The 17,808-nt window shown below is 44.3% G+C and overlaps 1 protein-coding gene across 2 annotated transcripts in view; it reads left to right on the top strand.

Moving 5' to 3' along the window:
- The first annotated feature begins 12,720 nt into the window (after positions 1-12,720).
- Positions 12,721-17,808, top strand: part of efnb1 (ephrin-B1) — a 60,700-nt gene continuing 55,612 nt past the window's right edge. The window contains exon 1 of one of the 2 annotated variants that reach the window (XM_034690724.1): positions 12,721-13,819. In XM_034690724.1, the coding sequence (XP_034546615.1) occupies positions 13,590-13,819 (230 nt within the window). In that variant the 5' untranslated portion in view covers positions 12,721-13,589. The remainder of the gene's footprint in view (positions 13,820-17,808) is intronic. The other variant, XM_034690723.1, reaches the window with a different exon arrangement.

Raw genomic sequence — 17,808 nt, 5'->3', positions numbered from 1 at the left:
TCGGTGGTATTTCTTACTTTTAGTCACAATTATCTAACTGCAGCTTACACGGAGGTTATTTAGATCCACACTGCATGCAATGCTATACGCTGTGCGTCTACCTTTGGCACTTTAAATGTTAATTTGACGTGAGTTATAGTAAGAGCCACATTAAGCTAGTCACTTTCATGACTCAAGGGGGCAGTAGAGTCCAAGGCAAACACCCATTCTCCCCTTAAAGGCAGTGCTATTACTGTACATGGTGTCACACTTCAGCTGAACAGTCTATGAATATGTATTCTCAGGCCCTCTGCAGCTTCAATGCACACATCTGTCTGTATGTGACAGCTTTTGCATTTGTGTCAACTATCAAAAGTGCCCATTATAGCAAGGGTAATTTCTTGTTCTGCAGAAACAAAGAGAGCCATAGTTGCTGTAATGATAAAAGTGAGGACATGGGGTAGCAGAGGAAAGGATGAAAGCATCACAGAGTTCTGTGTTAAGTGCATGATTAATAAAGCGGAGCTCAGATCAGTGCGGGTGTATTAGAGGAGGACGTTACAGAGAGATTCCCTTCATGTCCAGTCTGTGGTACATGAAGAAGCTCATCTATCACTGCGTCAGTCTGCCTGTCACATGTCGGCTGTCAGAATAATGTGCAGAAAAGCACTTACCTCGGCAGCCTCGCTTCATTGTCTTCTGAGCTGTCAGCCCTTTTTTTGTTACGTGCTGTTAGGGGTGTTCATGCAGAAAGAGACCAAAGAGAACATTTAGATTAGTGTAAAGCTGTTGTCAAAGCAGCTTTATGAAGGGTTGAGGAGTATTTTATGTCCACGTCTCTGCATTACTTTCCCTCCTCTTGTCTCTTCTTATTATTGCTTCCCATAGCAGTGCATCTGCATGGGCTTAGCTAGGTTAAGATGTGAGGCAGGGGTCAGGGCTGCTGAGTTTAAATCTGAGTCACAGCCTCTGCAGGGCTTCAAGCTTGTATTTACTCCTGATAACCCGTAGCTCCTATCAGTTTAGCTGGTGTTGAGACCTCAAAGAGGGTCAAGGAGGACTGGGAATCATGATTCACACATGCATGTGCAGACTTCACTTGGGAAACTAGTCCAACAGGATCTTAAAAGAATTTCATGGCAGTTTTAGCAACACCATAGATCTATATTTAAAGCAGGCACGCTTTCATGATATTGATTGTATCTCTTTGAAGATCTCTTGAACATGAATGACAAGACTCATCCAGTTCTGCCAAAAGTTAAATCACAGAATTTAATTCCTTGGATAAATCATCAATGAGAGCAATGGCTGTAATCTCCTCGGCTTGTAAGGGCAGAGGAAAGCAGCTGACCCTGGAAAATCATTTACCAGGATTTCAGATTAGGAACACAGACACACACTCACTCACACACACACAGATAGAACAGCTTCCAGGCCACTGACGCTTGCATGTCTAGACTCATCTCCCTGCGCCTCATGGTGCTCTACAGTACACCCCATCCTAGACATTTCTGAGCCGTATCACTTCAACAATGCGCCGTACATCCAATAAAATATCAGGTAACCAAATAAACGGAAAGAATCTTCCCTGGATTAAAAGGAGACGCTCCGTGGGCCGTAACAGAGATGTCAAGGTGAATGTGAAGTGAGCAAAGGATCAATAGCCTTCATTATGAGGAGCAGGTTTCATGAGACAGGCCAGAACAGGTCAGAGATTCCTGTGGAAAGCTATGAATAGAGCGCTGTGAGAACCTTCTTTACTTGGTATTGACACACAGGCCGGGCGGCTGAAGGTATGCTGAATGAGTGAACGAGTGACGGGGCTATTGTACTTAGAGGACAGAAGCGGGAGGATTAGTCTCTCTCTGACACTGAGGGGCTGAGATGGTCCACTGTGTGGAGGGAATCTGTCATCAACTGGGCTGCAGGTGGTCCAAAGGTCTGGGCAGGGCATTGGACCCTGTGAAGCGAGAAAACAAGACTTGTTTTCAGCAGGGAGCAGGCTGATATTTACCCTGGGTTACCCTGGAATCTGATTCTCTACACCTTCTCTCCTCACCTCACATCTTTGTTCGGGAGCCACTTTCTCTGGTCCCAGAGGGCCTGAGCTCTGCAGTGAGGAGGAAAAGTGGTTTTCCCCTTGCAGAAAGAGAAAACAAGATTATGGTTTCTCAATTAGGAGGTAACTCTGAGAACATGCAAGCCTGTGAGGTAGCTGTGCGCCACACAAGGCCTACATTGCTACGCTTTCGAATCCCTTGAAGCTCATTCAAAGGTGACCTGCCGATGACTGAAAGCATTTCTGGGCCAAGCCAGCTCTGCTAAATCATGAGTCTCAGTAAAGTTTGGATGAGTGTCTTATAAGGGCGTGATGAGACAGGCCCCATAAAGATGACGAAGATCCCTGCATGTCACCAGCCCCTGCCAGGAAACCCCTGTGATGAACGAGGGCCAGGACACCTCGGCTAATAAGACTCATCTCTTTAATTGGCTCTATGATATGGCTGTGCAAATGGCCAAGGTGTGGGTGTGTGTGCCTGATAAATGTCCACATCTGCGCTATGTCCATTTGTGCATGAGTGTGTGTGTGTGTGTGTGTGTGTGTGTGTGTGTGTGTGTGTGTGTGTGTGTGTGTGTGTGTGTGTGTGTGTGTGTGTGTGTGTGTGTGTGTGTGTGTGAATGGGGATAACACTGGGTGTGTCTGCTTGTGTATGTGTAGGCGGGTTGCCCATGCATGTGCCTGTGATTAGCTTATCCTCTTGCGTCTGTGCTGATACAAGCCAGCAATGAGGTAGAGAAGCCTCATTAGAAAGAGAGCACTTCTATTGCTGGCCAAGATTTAACACCTCACCCAATAATAATTTATTCAATCTATTCTTAAGTATTGCATGCGCTGGTAGATAGGGGTTAGGTTATGTAAGAGTGCGACAGTGCCTAGTTTGAATGTGATATGATGATAATTATAAATCCAAGTGAGACGACAGATGGCGAGGTACTTTAAAGGTTCAGCAGGTATAAGTATTACTACTCCACTGCTGCCAGATCAGTCCCCAGGAGAGCGAGTCAGGAAAACGGGGAAAAATTGGAGGCAGTCAAAGACAAGAAGAGAGAGTGCAGACTCAGTAAGAGAGAGCTGGTCCTTGTTAGCACACCATTCATCAGTCTTGTGAGGTCAGGGAGCCCTGAGGGGTGGCAGGTGACCCATCACCCCTCACCCCTGACCCCCAGCCAGCACCTGGAGCTGCGGTATTTCCTCATAACATTAACTTGCTACATTTTGTCTCAATAACCGTTTCATGACCGGAGGGGGCTGCGGCCTTTAAAGCTCATGTTGAGCTGCGTCTAACGGCTGTAAATTTCACTATCTCCAGTTTGCATCGCAGGAAAAATGTACCAGTCAGTTCTCCTGTTCTCTCACAAGGGCGTATTTGGAGTGCAGGGAGCGGTTGACCCAAGTTGAATGGGAGTGGACGGCACAGAGTGGAAGGAGGAAATGCAGAGAGGACAGGGAGGTACAGGAGACAGAATGGGAGGTGGAGGAGGAGGTCAGGGTCACAGCTGCGATAAAGAGGTCAGAATGAAAGATGTTGCTTCAGTCTGGCCGTGAGGAAAATAAACATCCCCCTAAAAATAGTTGGTAGACCTGTTCATCTTTCATCGCTGTTGCTTTTTCCAGGTGTGAACAACTTTCTCTTGTGTTTACAGATTTGGAATTGGCTAACTTCTTGTTGCAAACTTGGGTACTTTGGTATAAAAAACATGTCCTGGGGCCCAGATCGAAACTTCTCTGAAGTTCATATGCTCTTTGACAAACAGAGTCACTGATTATCTTAACCCTTCAAATAAATATGACATGCTGGGTTTAACATCATATCTGGCTGACTGTTAAATGTTCAACTCTGACCTCCTACCCCGAACCAAGCTGTTGACCTCCCCTCTCACCATATGTCTTAATTTCCTGTGAAGACTTCAACCCGAGCCAAGCAGAGCTGCTTGTAAATCAGATTTTTTTTGTCTGGCTGATTGACAGATTGCAATGTGAATGAGCCCAAATGCTCCAGGCAAACAAGACAAGCAGGAACACACACCCCCCGTGACGCCCTACGCCTATCTTTCATTCTGTGTTTCTCTATATGCCCCCTCGCTTCTTCCGGTGCCCCTCCTTCCTTTATTTATGCCTGCAGAGCCACTTTGTTGTGCTTTTAGTGGCTGGGTTTGTAGATGGAGCAGATGCTGGAGCTGATATTCCCTGATCCTGCAGCGAGCTGAGATAAGAGCAGATTTATGCCAGAGTGAGGGAGCATGGGAGTAATTGCTGAGGCTTTGATGATGCGGCTGAGAGCACTCGTGTACCCTCGGCTGCTTACTAACAAGGACATCCTCAGATTTAGGAGTTTGTCTCTGTGGGTTTAAAGTGTGTTTTTTTGGTGTATATCTTGGGTTGCCATAGGTGGGGTTGTGCAACGGTGCATGCAAAGGTGCGATGCTCCCTTTGGTTCAGCATGTGCACAAGTGTGTATTAAAGCTGGGATTTTAGTGTTTACTTTTGAGGCGTGTCACAATTCCTACAGCATTATTTGTTTGTGTGTGGGCATCACACTGCAGATGAGAGACCTCCTCCAGGATTTTTTTGGCCTGTTTATTTATAGATGCACAATCACGATTTGCTGAAAATGTATGACATAATTAGGATGACAGATAACATTTTATCCGCAGATACGGTTATCTCAGTGGGATTTTCTTTGCTTCCAACATGAGCGTATTTCCTGGAAACAGATGACAGCAACAGCTAGATTTGAAATAAAAGGCAGTCAGAGGATGTGCCTCTCCCAGCCCGTTCACAATTAGGACTGGGCCTGGATGCGTGGCTTCCGTGTTACCTCCTAAAATATAAATACATGATCAAAGCCGCAGCAGCCTACGCTGTTAGACTCCACCTGCCAGTGGAAACAAGGCAGAGCTGATTAGGTTGTATGGGGCTACTTTTATTTCGGCACTCTGATTAGAGATGGACACTAATGGCTCTTCAGCTAAGCATTGAGGAGAGATGAATCATGCGCTCAATGTCCCCAGGTGATGATGTCACTAAGGAGTTGTCAGTGACACCAGCCAGTAACAATGACATGTTGATCCCAGGGGCTTTGGAGCCTGACCTGACTCTTGACTGCTGTAAGTGGGCTCAGACAGGACTGATAGCATGTACACGCACACACACATGATCACACACAAATGCCTAAGCGCACAATACACTCACAAATCTTATCTTTCTCCTTGCCCTGGCCATCACCCCGGGTCTTCCTGTTTTTCTCAGGGGGCCCTGTAAGATTCCAAACTCTGTCTGCAGCCTTCAGCGGAGTCGTGTGCGGCTATTAGCTCTGCTTTGAGAGACACTTTGAGGAGTATCTTCTGTGCAGAGCGGGGTGATAAGTGGGGGATCATTAGAGGCCTTGAGTCGGAGCCAAACTAAATTAGATGACGCACGCCACAAAATCATAACCCAGGCCAAAAGCAGTAAGGACACTGGGATCAAATTAGATGCTAAATCCCTCTGTATCATTTAGCAACAATAATTTCTTCAACCTGTCAGCTCGGTGGGCTACTTGTTTCAATTCCAATCCCACCAAAGAGAGCAAGCACTCAGTTCAGAGGGGGAGAGCAATGAGTCAGATCCTGTGCTCCAATTATATCTGCATCCTGCAGTCTGCCCTTTTAAGCAAACACACACATCCTTGCAGAAGACAAAAACACACACGGTTAGAAAGACACACTTTGAAATCCACACTGCACGCATAGCTGCCAAGAAACGCATGTAGCAGTCAGAAAATAACAGGCTGGAAAACAGAATCTCACACACACACACACACACACACACACACACACACACACACACACACACACACACACACACACACACACACACACTCACACAGCACTTGAGCAGGAGCTTGTTGACCATCACACAGCCAAGGCACTGTGAAGAAGAGGAGGAGGAGGGGGGCGCTGAGCTCAGAGGTCGCTTTGAAGTTTCTATTCAGGTCTTTGTCCCATTCAGGCTGCTGGCAGTAGACATCTCTACTAGAGGCCTGGCCCCTCCCACCGTCACACCGTGCCCTCACACATACACACACACCCTCAGAAAGAAAAGAAGGCACGTCCGCAGGTCCTGTCCATCACACAGGCCTTAATTAGAGTGGATTCGAATGCACCCTTTTGTACCCTTCTCACTCTCTCCTCTTTCTTTAACCCCCACCCTCACTCATTTCACTCTCTTTCACAGCTCTCACCCTCTCTCTTTCTCTCATCCCTCCCTCTTTCTCCTAACCCTTTCTCACTTTTGTTACCCTCCTTTTTCTTGGCAGGGAGCGAGGCACCTCTTCAGACGTTTTCTTCTCTGAGCCCCCTTCTATTCGCCATTTCTCTCTGTGCGCCCACCACCCTCCCACCCAGTCTGGAAGCTGAGTGTGACCTAATGTTTGACAGACAAGTAGCCTTGGAGAAAAGACTCATCTATCAGAGGCTTGTAATTCTATTAGAATGGACAGAACATCCCCCCCAGGCCACCATTTGGCATATTCTCTCCATCAATTTAGCTCTTCTCTAAACCCTCCGGGCCACGGGCCTACAAAATCCAGTTTACGCTAACAAATAATCACAGCGAGTTAATAACGTGTGTGTGTCTGTGTGTGTGTGAGTGTGTGGGTCCTAACTTTCTTCCTCCGTTTTCATCTGGAATTGTTGAGCTCTGAGTTCTTTGATATTTAGCATCAAAGAACAATTTCTCTTTTCAAATTCTAATCTCATCTGAGAAGCTAAAAAGGTATAATGGAGGGAGCTGTGGGGAGTTAAGATAGGAGGATCACATCCAGCTACTAATCAGGATTGTTATCAAGATCCTAAGATGTTTATATGTAGACAAAAATGGTTACACGAAACATCCATTGTCTTGGCTTGTTATTAGATTTAATTACTGATATGAGAAGCAGGGAGAGAAGAGAATAGAGGAGAAGAGGTTTAGCTTACATCTCATGCTAGGATGTTAAATTGGGGAGGACATGTTTAGCGCAGATTGTTATTTGTCTGTAATCAGTGCTTTCCTGTCAGTCATGATGGCTGAGATGAGTAAGAAGAGGAGGTAGGGTGAAGCATGAGAAGGAGAAGGGAGAGGAGGAAGACGTCTGGACAGCAATCAAGCTTTACCACAAACAGGAAATGGAAGTCTGCGGATGCCCCAGCTGTTGTGTTTGGCCTCAGCGCTGTTACAGTCAAATCAAAGCAGCCTGAAAAGCTCATACAACAACTTTCAAGTGTCAGCCTCTGAAAATAGTCTGTTTACATTAACAGAGTTTTCCCACTGTTTCAGCTGGCCCAGTGTTTGGAGTGAGCCCATGTTGTTTGCATTTATGCTCTTGTGTTTCTTTTAGTGGACACTTTACTGTGCGTGAGGCGGATGGAAAAAACATGTTGCTAAGTGCTTGTGGGTGTGTGTGTGTGTGTGTGTGTGTGTGTGTGTGTCTTTGTGAGGGTGTGTTATCTCAGTGGTTAATGGCTATTCGATATTGATTACAGCTGGAGAGTCCCAGTCACATGTTCCTAGTCCTCTCTAGATAACAAGGGTTAACCACTTGACCCCCTGCATGCCAAAAGGGCTGTACCTGGATCCTTAGCTTGAGCTGTAGCTACATTTCTCAAAGCCCCACTGAGGCCGCAGCCCTCTGGTCTCTAGCTTTGCCCGTAGATCACGGCTGTGTCACGGAGCCACACTAAAGGGAAATGTGCCAGACTTCATTAAGGGCAGATTAAAAGCAAGAGGAGGCCACTTTAACTGTGATTTATTTTCACTGTGAGGTTGCTGGGCTGACTTAAGGCCTGCAGTGGCTTCACCCTGGAATGATGATGTCATGGTTTCAGTGTTTGCTGAGTGTAAATATCAGATTGGGAAGGGACTTTGTCCTCAGCTGCAGAGTTCATCTTGGAGTTTGAGGGAGGAAAACAAAAGCTTCAGAGAACGACTAACTATTTTCCATTTCAGAGCTGAAACGAATCATTAGAAGAGGAACAGAATATTAATCTGTGACTTATTTTAAAAAACAATTCATCTTTTCATCATTTATTAAGAGAACAGTCTAAATATTAGCTTTTTTAGTCCCAAAAATCAGAGGATTTCTTGCTTCTCTCTGGTTGGTATGATTATAAACTGAAGATTTCTGGCCATGCTTCAGAGACTGCTGCTCTGTTTTTTCTACCTCTTGGATCCTGACTTTCATTGATTGCCATTAAACTTTGCACGGACGTTCATGGTGCCAAGAGGATGAATCTTTTGAACATCTTTCTTATGCTAACCTTTGCTGATGTCACAGGAGGTCACTGCATTGATGTATTTGGTGTAATATCATTACGTCACATCGTTTTTTTGAGTTTGGATATCTTTAATCTTTAACAGATATTCAGGGTGATGAGAGGATGAATCCAGATGACATCCTGTAACTTTTCCCCTCGTGCCACCATGAAGTTACCATTTTTTGTTGTGAATGATAAATACATTTTATAGACCCATTTAAAGTTTGGAAACAATGATGCATGCTCACACAATTTGGCAATGAAAGCATGGCGGGGTACAATCATTTGTCAAGCCACGCAAGTAGAATATCCACCAAAGATCAAGACTACTACTTAAAACAAACTGACCATGACAAATGATACATTACTTACAGATCTGTGTGATAATAGTGAGAGGATTAAAGACATTAGCAAATGGATAAATATTAAGTGGCTCGAAATTCTTGGTGGAGGAACTCAGTGTGTACACCACCAGAAAAACAAACAAACACACAAGTCACTCGATGCTTAGGAACTCCGAATTGTTGTGCCCATGTAACTTCCTCACAACCAAGGCGTAAAACCAACTCTTTCCGTCAACACAGTTGGGCTCAGAATTTCAGCGGTTACTGTTGTTTGTTTGCAGTCAAAACCGGATTGAACTGATGTTGGACACAGTCAACATGTTTAATAGCTTGCAGCCACAGACGCCGCCTCTGTCTTAGTCTCAAGAGTGACCCTGTTTTCTGGTGACTTCAAGCCGAATGTGTCCATCGCAAATACCCTCAGTTTTTTATTAAATACATATCTGCTGAGTACAGTTTGACACAATAATAAAAAAAGAATCTAAGATGCATTTGTGAAGATTTCCTCCATGTTCCATCAAAAGAAAGTTGCAAGGTAACAGGGTCCTTTTTTTTTTTAACAAAAACACTGGTTCCTCTGATGATCCAGTCTGAATTCTGTAGAAGTCAAGTCCACTGTTAGAATATCAAGTCTGACAACTTATCATAATAATACTAATAATATAATAATAACAATAACAATAACAATAATAATAATAATAATAATAATAATAATAATAATAATAATACATTTTATTTATAGAAGCCTTTCTGGACACCCAAGGTCACCTTACAATATAGCAATAATAAAAGCAACGCTCAACAGTAAACAAATACATACATTAGAATAAAGATACAATACTAGAAAAATGAAAGGGGAGGGGAAGTCATTCCAGTCCCAAAGAGATGGATAAGAGTGAGTATGCTTGATGGAAAAGATCAGTTTTTAGGCGGGATTTGCAGCAACCAGACATTTAATTTAGGATTTCAAACTTGCTTACTTGTCGAGATGAAAGGAGCAAAAGTCAACTTCTGCTGCCAAGTTGTGTGTATATTTTTGATGACATTGGTCATGTAAATGGGTGTATTGGCATTTAGGGTACCCACAGGATGAATCATAATAACTTTATCCCCTGAAATTTCCTACAGTGGTGACAAAAGGTCAAGTTATAACTAATTTGTAAAACATCTCTGCTTCATGAGATACACTTGCAAAAACTTGAATACATATTCCTGGTTGCCAGAGGATAAATCTATATTGCTTTGGCTATCAAGTAACTTCCATCCCCTCTGACACCACTGAGATGATGTGGCTGCAAGAGAAGTGACTCAACATTTTTTTTATTTTTTTTAAAGTTATATTTTTTGGTCGTTTTGCTTTTATTGGATAGGACAGCTGAAGAGAGACAGGAAGTGTGGGGAGTGGAGAGTGAGGGAAGACATGCAGCAAATGGTCGACCGGCCAGGAGTCGAACCAGTGACCTCTGCAATGAGTACTTTAGCCTCTATACATGGGGCACTTAGACCGCCAGGCCGCAAGTGCCCCAGAAATGACTCAACATTGATGTGGTGGATGTCCATGAAATTTGATACTTGCTTTTATGCTCCCCTCAGGAAAACTACAATAGTTAAGATCATTTTCCGAGCTCTAGTGTCTGGTCAACACTTTAATTTTTCCAAAATTGAAGGTTATCAAACTAAGGACACTCCAGTGAGCAATAACTCAGTAAGCGGGTGAACACATTTCCTGTTAAGCACTACAGGTTAGCATTGCCATTATTAGTAAGTTAAGATGCTGGGATTAGCTTTTGGCTCACTGTTCATCACAACCTCACAGAGCTAACAACATTCATATGTTTTTAAGAGTATTTAGCAGTTGGTCAGACAAAAAATAAGTTCAACATCCTCTGGGTGGTGGGACTCAGCATTTTCAACGTTTTCTGCTTATAAACCCAAAATGATTAATTAATGAATCTGAAAACATTTATGAATAATGAAACATATTCTTTGGTTTCAGACCTGCTCCACTTTGAAAGGTCTGGAGATTGTGAGTATGTGTATGAGCTTCAGTGGTATGAAAGTACATTTAGACTATTAATAGAACCACTAATCACAGCCACATATACACATTAACATGATGACCTCATTTCTTGAAAATGCCACTGTTTCATAGGTGGCTGTCTGAGGGGGTGAAAAAAAAAATCAAATTGGCTTCCATGATGTGTGAGACTGAACATAAAAGCTAAGCTCAATACACTCTGCCAAGGATCCCTGCTTAAGTGGGCTACATAGATCTACAGCTACTGTAAAGCTTGTGTGTAGTGTTTGTGTAGTGTGATGTGAAAAGTCCATTATCTCCTACATATCCTTCATAATCCTTTGTACTGTACATGATGTGTTTTTCTTCTTTTGCGTGTACTGTTTTTACAGATTAGTCTTGATTCCCTCCTAAGACGGTCCCTGTATTATGTTGCACTGGTCTTATAGGGTTATGTTATGTTGCTTTGCTGAATCCATGCTTTGATGGCACTTTTAAAACAACAGCATGGTATGCCCACTTTCAAAGTCCTGGGGCCATCTTCTTATTGGCCTCTCATTTTGGCTGCAGCTGTGGCATTCAACAAAGTCCAAACAGGAGGCAGCTCATTGGCTCACAGCAGATCAGGTATCTCTCTCTGACCATGTGATTGGTCAGCAAGGTATCAGGTATCCCAGACGCCCTGGCTGTCAGATGGGACATGCCAGCTCTGTGGCAACTGGCCTCTGTTTGCTGTTACTGTGACAACACTCTGACGGTTTATGGGCTGGCTTCTGAGGATGCAGCAATGGCAAAACTCCAGCAGCACTTGTAGTACAAAGAACAACTTTATGACCTCTTAACACCTTTTCCTCTCTCCATGCACCTTGGACATAGGTGACATTGTGCCAGAAATCCATACTCTGCTGCAGCCGTGGCACTCAAACTTCAGTGGCCCTCACACACACACACAGCAGACACACACACACACACACACACACACACACACACACACACACACACACACACACACACACACACACACACACACACACACATAAATTCACTGAGATAAACTGAGCGCATAATCATTCAGGTGTGAAGTTGATTATTGTTTTACAAAGATTTATGGGCTGTCAAGGCACAACAGGATGTTATAAAAATAATTCCAGGAAACACAAGACATGTCTTTAAATGCCTGTTATCCTTCCTTTCCAATTACACTGAATTCCCCTCCTGTATGCTGGAATCGATTCCATCACAACCATTAGGGGGCGGCATTGATTGAGTAAATGCAAGAAAATTAAGAGAAGTCTCCTGCTTTTTCTTCTCTCCCTCTCTCTCTCACACACACAGGCACACAAAAGGGGCACAGACATGGACATGATCAATTATGTGTCAAGCATTTCTTCCTCAATGAATGAATGGCCCAATGACTATAGGCTACCGACCGTCTATTGTCTATTGACACTGGAGACTAAGTTCTCATGCAGTTCATTATCCCAAACGGGGACAACAAGAGAGAGATCCAAAGAGACCATTAATCATCATTCCTTTCAAAGGGTAAGAAAGAAGAGACTAAAATAACAGGTAATGTAACCCCATACAGTAAATTCTAAACATTGTTGCAGAAATAAACTGTGAATAAAAATAGAGAAGTAGATTATGGTTCAAAACTTTAATTACAGCCTGGTTATGAATAGAAAACATCACAAATTCAGACTTAATTACAATGCCTTATTGTGGCGCAAATGTTAAGTGTACGATCTTCAGGGGCAAGCAGGTCCAGGACTTAAAGGGGCCAAACTTTTCCTCCTGTTAGCACTTTTACGCTCGCTCCAATAGCCTATCACGCTTCTTTTCCCCACCAAAGCTCTCAGTATGACGAATAACTTCAAAGTCCATTTCAATTTGGGTCGATGGCTCGGGCCGCGGTGGTGGTGGTGGGGGGGAGTGGAGATGTGGGGTCAACCCAATAACAGACTCACTCCCCTCCCTCCATCTAGCCACCACCACCAACCCCTCCACGTCCCCATAAATGCCTTCGCTTCCTGCTTGCAAGTTCGGACTGTGATTGGACGCGGCTCGCACTGTGGGCTGTCCCCCCTGCGCTCTGCTCGACTCGGGTTACAGTTGAGCTCGAGCTGCTGCACACACCGGAGCGCAGAGACTGTTGTTCACGGTTTTTAAAAAAAGACACACACACCGGCATGGAAACGTTGGCAGGCGGATTTAGAGGCGCCGAGTGGGCTGGTGCGCAGGTATAACCTTCCATCGGCACTTTTTGTGCCTGAGCAGCAACAACAAGCAAGGTGCGGAGACGTTGTGTTTTTACGCACTGTTCACGCAGCATGCCCGAGTTGGAATAGAAGCACCCCTGCTGGAGCGCAACACGCACGCGGAACGGCGCTGAGAGCCGGGAGGGATATTTACAATAGAAACTCAAATCCGTTGCGAAGAAGAATAGCAAGGGGGAGGAGGAGTGAAAGATAACACTGGAATGAAGTGGACCTCGGGATTCCCAGCGTGCTGCGGAGTTGTGACTGATGGATGAATGTGGTCATCTGTAGGCTATAAACAGCGACAGGTACAGACACCATCAGGGGAGCTCTGACAAAGACTCGGTGCAGCGCTTCATCGGCAGACGCATCGCCAAACTGTGGCTCCAGAAACTGTACGATCGCTTAGATCTGTTTCTTCACTCATGAGATCGTATCCTTGAGTTGTCTCCACTGAGTAATAAGGTCGCGAGAGCTGTTTTTGTCTCAGCTACAGGTCAAGCAGGACACTCGGGGGCTGCTCTCCTCCCAGATCCCACCAAGAATCGGGGGCTTCTTTCCACGTCCTGCGGACAGTTCAGTCAAGGACACGGGGGCCTGGAGCAGATTTTTAAGAAGTCGGACAGAAGGACATGTATCTGATATCGACCTCACATGCTCCCGACTGATCGTAGCTCACCTTCCCACCGGGCGAACCACAGAGAAAAGCTGCCAGGCGCACTGTCCAACGCTCTGAGTTACTGGCTCACTGTCTGTACAATAAGCAGAATGGCGGGACTCGGTTGTTGGAAGTATTATCTCTGGATCTTTATTTTAATGTGCAGGTCGGCGTTACCTTCTGCCAAATCGCTGGAGACTATAATTTGGAGCTCGCAGAATTCCAAGTAAGTCTCGTATTTCATTTGTACAAGCATACCAAAGTCACTGGGTGTGTGCGTAATAGAGGGCTGACATTACTGGAAAAGTTACCATTGTGTGTTGGGTTAAATGTTCTGTTAAATGTGGCAATTATCTTAAAAAAGATCATAATTTATTTAGATGTAATTGTCATTCCTGCACCGCAGAGTTTTGTGTTGACTTAATTCTCAGAGGGGAATTTCCCAACACCACAGAAACACTGTAGAAAGTGGCTTAAACAACAAACAGTAGGCCTTACTTAAAACACAATGATAGATGGATAATTATGGCAATTTATGACTTTATTACAGGCACCTTTTTATTACAGAATGAGGCTAAAGTCTACTTCGACACTCCATTTATGACCATCTTAAAGTTATGAGAGTTTGTTCACTTCAGTCCTTCACTTTCTTGTAAATGATGTAATTAACTAAGCAGACAATGGAGGAAAAAAGTCAAGGAAAGAGTGCCAACTGTGTCAACCTGTAGCCCAGTAAACTAGATCGAGGATTTTTCTTCTCTCAGTCCGTCTCAAGAGCCCTGAATATGGGCTGCTTCTCTTTTGAAAGGGCCACACTCCGTCCCAGCTCTCCACGGTGTGAATTCAGTTTGCCCACACAGAATGTGCGATAAGATGGTTCCAGATATAAGTGCAAGAAATGCTTGAAATTAATATAATTTTCTTTAATGGTCATGGCTTGGATTCAGCCTAATTTCACCACATCAAAACCAAGGGAAAGTTTCTCAAAAGCAAACAGCTAAAGCCAGACACTTTTCTTAAAATTCATTTTATTCCCTTCAAAAACAAGCAGAGTGAGCCCAGACTGCTGATAATAAAATCTGCTCTGGTAACAATTATCACCCACTTAGACTTGACTCCCACATTTGCATGATGTTGGAAAGCATACATAAGGGGAAAATACAGTGAAAAGGAGAGAAATAAAACCCTCGCCTGTATTTGTGTGTGGGGCCGGGGAGCTGACCTTCATGTGAGCTCACAGCACCGAGGGGAAATGGAGAGTAGCTCGACCAGATTATAACTAGAACGTACTCATTCAAGTGAATCCATGATTTATCCCCCAAATGTCAGATGTCATAGGAGCTCGTTGTGCAGTCAGTGAGTATGAATATTGCTGCCACATTCATTGGACTGTGTATGGATATGTGTGTAAGTATGTGTGTGTGTGGCCTGGTCCTAATGGTAAGACTTCTACGGCCCATCAGCTTTTATTTGACTATGGCAGCAGAGGTAGTGGAACAATGAGCGTCATCAGACAGAGATAAAAGACCCACACACATATCCCTTATGCACAAGAACCCACACCTTGTGTCAGTCATGGGAAGACAGATGAAAAAAAGTGGGGGAGACATTTATTGATTGATGATGTCACCTGCAGGGAATGTCTTAGAAGGTTGCCACGCTGGTTTAGAGATTGAAGGATCATTTCTCCATCTGTTTCTCCACTCTGCTCCTTGTAAAATCCCCATGCTGGCTGAATATTTCATAAAGTTCACAGTGGAACAATAATGCACTCTGCAAAGTGTTCTCTCAACCTAATTATCCTGCTGCTCTGCGCTTACAAAACAATAGACAATTATCTTGCTGTGTGCAGGCTTTGCAATAACAAAAGACAAACCTGTTTTTCTTCTGAAATGTATCAGTCAGCAGCGGCGTCCGATAGGCAATAAAAAAGGGAATACTTGCACAGCAATCAGCATCTGTCTTCACTGTTTGTTGTTTTAAACTCCATCTCTTTGTCTCTGCCCATATTACAGCACAGCGATAACAGAGAGAGAGAGAGAGAGAGAGAGCGGCCTATAGAAATGTACAGTACACTATCTGGTGACTTATCTAGATTTACGACTTCTTACTTCCTGTTCCCACTTTGGGGAGCACTGCTGCCTCAGCTAATAAATTAATCTGGCCCTCTGCTTGCACACTGTACCACATACACACAAAATGTAACAATGCAAGCGCCTCCCTACAGGCCATGAGTTATGAGACAAAGTATAGGAAACCAGCAGGTTTGGGCCACTATGATGCGTGTGTTTTCTCTATTTTAATGTGTGTGTGCGCAGGCTTACGAGCAGGCCCCCCCAAGCGGTCCTGCTGTTATGGATTTCCATGTGAGGATGCTATCAGTCCCGCTCCTGCATTATCAATAACTGGGGTTTGCTTAATTGATTTCCTCCCAGCGTGCTTGAACAGGCAACATACATCATCACTGTAGGCTCGTCTGGAAATAAGAAGAAGAAGGAGAAACATCCTGGAGTGTAAACTTTGCTGCGGGATGTTTGAGACCTTTTTGATATTTAATTTGAGGGTGGATGAGTGAAATGGCGAGGGGATAGAGCGGAGGGGGGTTCTGGGTGAAGGAGCAGCCGTGCAGAAGAAGGCTGGATGTGTCAACATCCCCGGTCGGTAAAGAACCGTCTAACATTTGATCAGAGCAAATCGGATTAGTTCTCATTTAGCTGAGTGGGATTACGCCAGAAAATGTCACTTTGTTATGACTGATCACGTCCCATCGGTTTTTCTGGGGCTAGCACAGCAATGTACAGGCATACTTGATACATACACTCACACACACACATCTCACAGTGTGCTTAGGAATGCTGCAGTGATGCCAATTTAATGATAATCTGACAAGGTTGCTATGACTGGCTCCTGCACGTCCTCTAACCCTCCTTCGCTAATATTTACCTCATGACCTGAAGCCACTGCAGCCTGTTTGCAGCAGCTCAGGAGACAAACAAGATGATGGGAGAGAGAGAGAGGGGAAACACTCTTGCACCTTTGAAAACACACAGTGAGGAAACAGCCACGGGCTGGCCGGGAGTCTGTTGCACTGGTTTTGAACTCTTCACATTTTCAGAGAGGCTTGGAAACAGTTTGCAGACATTCTCTGGCCTCCATGTCGGATTTTGAAGCCCACAAACATAACAGAGAGAGGCGTTTTTGTCGATAAGCTAAAGTCTATGTTGCTTAGGGTCTTTACTTACTCATCTTATTTTGATGCCTATTGACCTCAGCTGCCTGGCGCTCAGTTTAACAGCTCACTGGTTTGGTTTGTAGCGTGATTGTGTGGTTTGAAGGTTGAGTGAGTTTGATGATTAAGCTGAATTTGATTAACACAAAGTTATTAAGTGACATTTAACAAACATCTTTTTTCAAACCAGTTAAACAGATAAAATGGGTTAGATTTTTTTTAAGCAGAAACCAAACTTGGAGTTGATGAGGCGGAAAGTTTGCGTGAAATTCATCTTCAAAAATATATAATCTCACACAGCTGCAATAATGAGGAAAGGTGCACACAAGGCTAAATTAAAGTTCAAGTTTTGTTTTCATAATTAGCTTTTTGCCGATAAGATAATTGGTGGGAAAAATCGTTTTTCCTTGAAGGTAATTAGGGGAAAAAACAAACGCTGCCTTATCTTTGTTTTAGAAACAGATGCAATCACAACAAATTTTCTAACACTTTGTTCTCCAACGCTGAGTAACCTTTGGCTCCAGCTAAGTGAAGTTTTTTAACAGCTTCTCTGCCCTGACATTTAAATACAGAAATGTCAGAATTCATTGTCAGGTTTCAGTAGGAGGTTAAAAAAAACAAGCTGCCACCGCAAAACGTGAAACTGCCGCAACCTGTTGAACGAGAGCGGGGTGAAACTTCAGGACGAGACCAGAAACAGGATTTTGGTCCTTTGGGGAGAGTCCTGCGAATGCTCCCCTCATGCTCGCTTCAGAGTGGGTCACTGCTGAGAGGGTCAGAAGCCTGTTTTTGTTTCTCCCCTGCCCCACGCCCTGCTGCTTGCCCCCTTTACCCGTCGCGATACACACCTTCTCTCTCCTATCCTCCCTGAATCCCCCCTTTCTCCCCCTTTCCACTCTGATCGTGTTTCCCTCTGATAAAGATCTCATTACACACAGAGAGGACTTAGAGCCCGAGCCCCACTCAGAGAGAAAGAGAGAGGGCTG

Source organism: Notolabrus celidotus, chromosome 8 (assembly GCF_009762535.1).
Source record: "Notolabrus celidotus isolate fNotCel1 chromosome 8, fNotCel1.pri, whole genome shotgun sequence".
Taxonomy (NCBI): domain Eukaryota; kingdom Metazoa; phylum Chordata; class Actinopteri; order Labriformes; family Labridae; genus Notolabrus; species Notolabrus celidotus.
This window is presented reverse-complemented; position numbering and strand designations above follow the sequence as displayed.